Source organism: Sphaeroforma arctica (assembly GCF_001186125.1).
Source record: "Sphaeroforma arctica JP610 unplaced genomic scaffold supercont1.1930, whole genome shotgun sequence".
Lineage (NCBI taxonomy): Eukaryota > Ichthyosporea > Ichthyophonida > Sphaeroforma > Sphaeroforma arctica.
The window spans coordinates 5776-7762 of record NW_014038628.1 but is presented as its reverse complement, the minus strand read 5'-3'; the positions used below and the strand labels follow the sequence as shown (position 1 = coordinate 7762).

The 1987-nt window shown below is 40.7% G+C and overlaps 1 protein-coding gene across 1 annotated transcript in view; it reads right to left on the bottom strand.

Annotated features, from left to right (window-relative positions):
- Positions 1-527: 527 nt before the first annotated feature.
- SARC_11876 (hypothetical protein) overlaps positions 528-1987 on the bottom strand; it is a gene marked incomplete at both ends in the record, with an annotated part of 4176 nt that continues 2716 nt past the window's right edge. The window contains 2 exons of the mRNA XM_014294030.1: positions 528-621; positions 1701-1816. Of these exons, the coding sequence (XP_014149505.1) occupies positions 528-621; positions 1701-1816 (210 nt within the window). The remainder of the gene's footprint in view (positions 622-1700; positions 1817-1987) is intronic.

Genomic DNA, 1987 nt, shown 5'->3' with positions numbered 1-1987 from the left:
GGTGTGTGTGTGTGTGTGTGTGTGTGTGTTGTGTATACTATGTATGTGTTGTATGCGTGAGTGGTGGGTGGGTGTGTGTGTGTGTGTGTCTGTGTGTGTTCTTGCATCTATATGATTGTGGAGGTATGTGTGTATGTTACAAATGTGAGTTCCCTCGAGTTCGAACACCGTGTCACAAACCTTCAGAAACCGGTTTTACAATAAAAAAAACCCCCCTGCGCGGAGAAGTGCTAACTCGCATTAACAGAGGCGTAATAAGACTTTCAGAGTTTACCAAAAAATCGGATCACAGCGCTTAACTGAATACCTACACACATATGTATTCTACACACATACGTATTTTACACAGTTTAGGTATTAACCAACCACTGGGAAATCTATAATTAGATCATAGCACTAAACAGAATACCTGCACACACACGTATTCATAAGTGAACACCCATGACTGGTAATACCCACACCTTCCAGTACTACCTCCACACACACGTATTCATAAGTGGAACACCCATGATTGGTAATACCCACACCTTCCAGTACGACCCTCTGTCCCAGTCTTTCTCAAAACCGGCGATGGGAGCGCTGGAGGCGATTGACCCGTCGACTACATGCGGATACTTCAGTCTGTGCGTGAGACCACGCGCGTGTTTTAGAAAGGGTATGAAGATGCACAATGTGTTATATATTTGGGGGGAGGGTTTTCTTAAAGTTATAGGGTGTAAGGTGTAGGGTTTTAGATTGCAGGGTTTGAGGTTTGAGGGGAAGGGGGCGGGCGTGTTCGAATGCGCATGCCTTGAGCAACAAACGGGTTGAGTACATGCACCCAGGAATACCAGAACTATACTCAGCAACTACTACATCCAAGCTAGGTAACAAAACATACCAACAAGACTATAAATGAACGTACACAGACACTAGGTAACATAACATACCAACAAGGCTATAGATAAACGTACACAGACACTAGGTACCATAACATACCAACATGACTATAGATAAACGTACACAGACACTAAGAAACATAACATACCAACATGGCTATAAATAAACGTACACAGACACTAGGTAACATAACATACCAACATGACTATAAATAAACGTACACAGACAATAGGTACCATAACATACCAACATGACTACAGATGAACGTACACAGACACTAAGAAACATAACATACCATCATTACTATAAATAAACGTACACAGACACTAGGTAACATAACATCCCAACATGACTATAAATAAACGTACACAGACTCTAGGTAACACAACATAGCAACGAGACTACACATAAACGTACACAGACATGGGGACATGAACTCGGGTTATAAGTATGCACGTGTGAAGACACGCCGATTGCAATCCGATGTATAGACACCTAAATCCATACATGAAGGTACAATACATGCATAGATACGTGTCATTACATACATATATACGTGTCAATACATACATATATACGTGTCAATACATACATATATACGTGTCAATACAAACATATATACGTGTCAATGCATACATATATACGTGTCAATACATACATATATACGTGTCAATACATACATATATACGTGTCAATACATGCATATATACGTGTCGATAAACATATTTCCGCATATGCATTCGGACATCCATGCATACACATATACTCACATACGAAGATCCATACACAAATACGTATACACATTAACGTATGGTGGATACCTGAACCAGGCGCTCAGCATGCCTCCGTACGAACCACCGAACGCAATGACGGGTGCGTTGTGAGCATTGTGTTCCTCTCTGAATGTCGCAATGAGATGTGTGTAGTCTGCGAGTGCCTGTTTGGACCGAGTTGGTCGTAAGCCGAGAAGGTGAGGGAGCTGGACGAACCTATACAACACACATATACACATAAAAACTATACAAATATACACATGCATATATATATATACATAAATGTATAATATATATATATATGTGTGTGTGTGTGTGTGTGTGTGTGTGTGTGT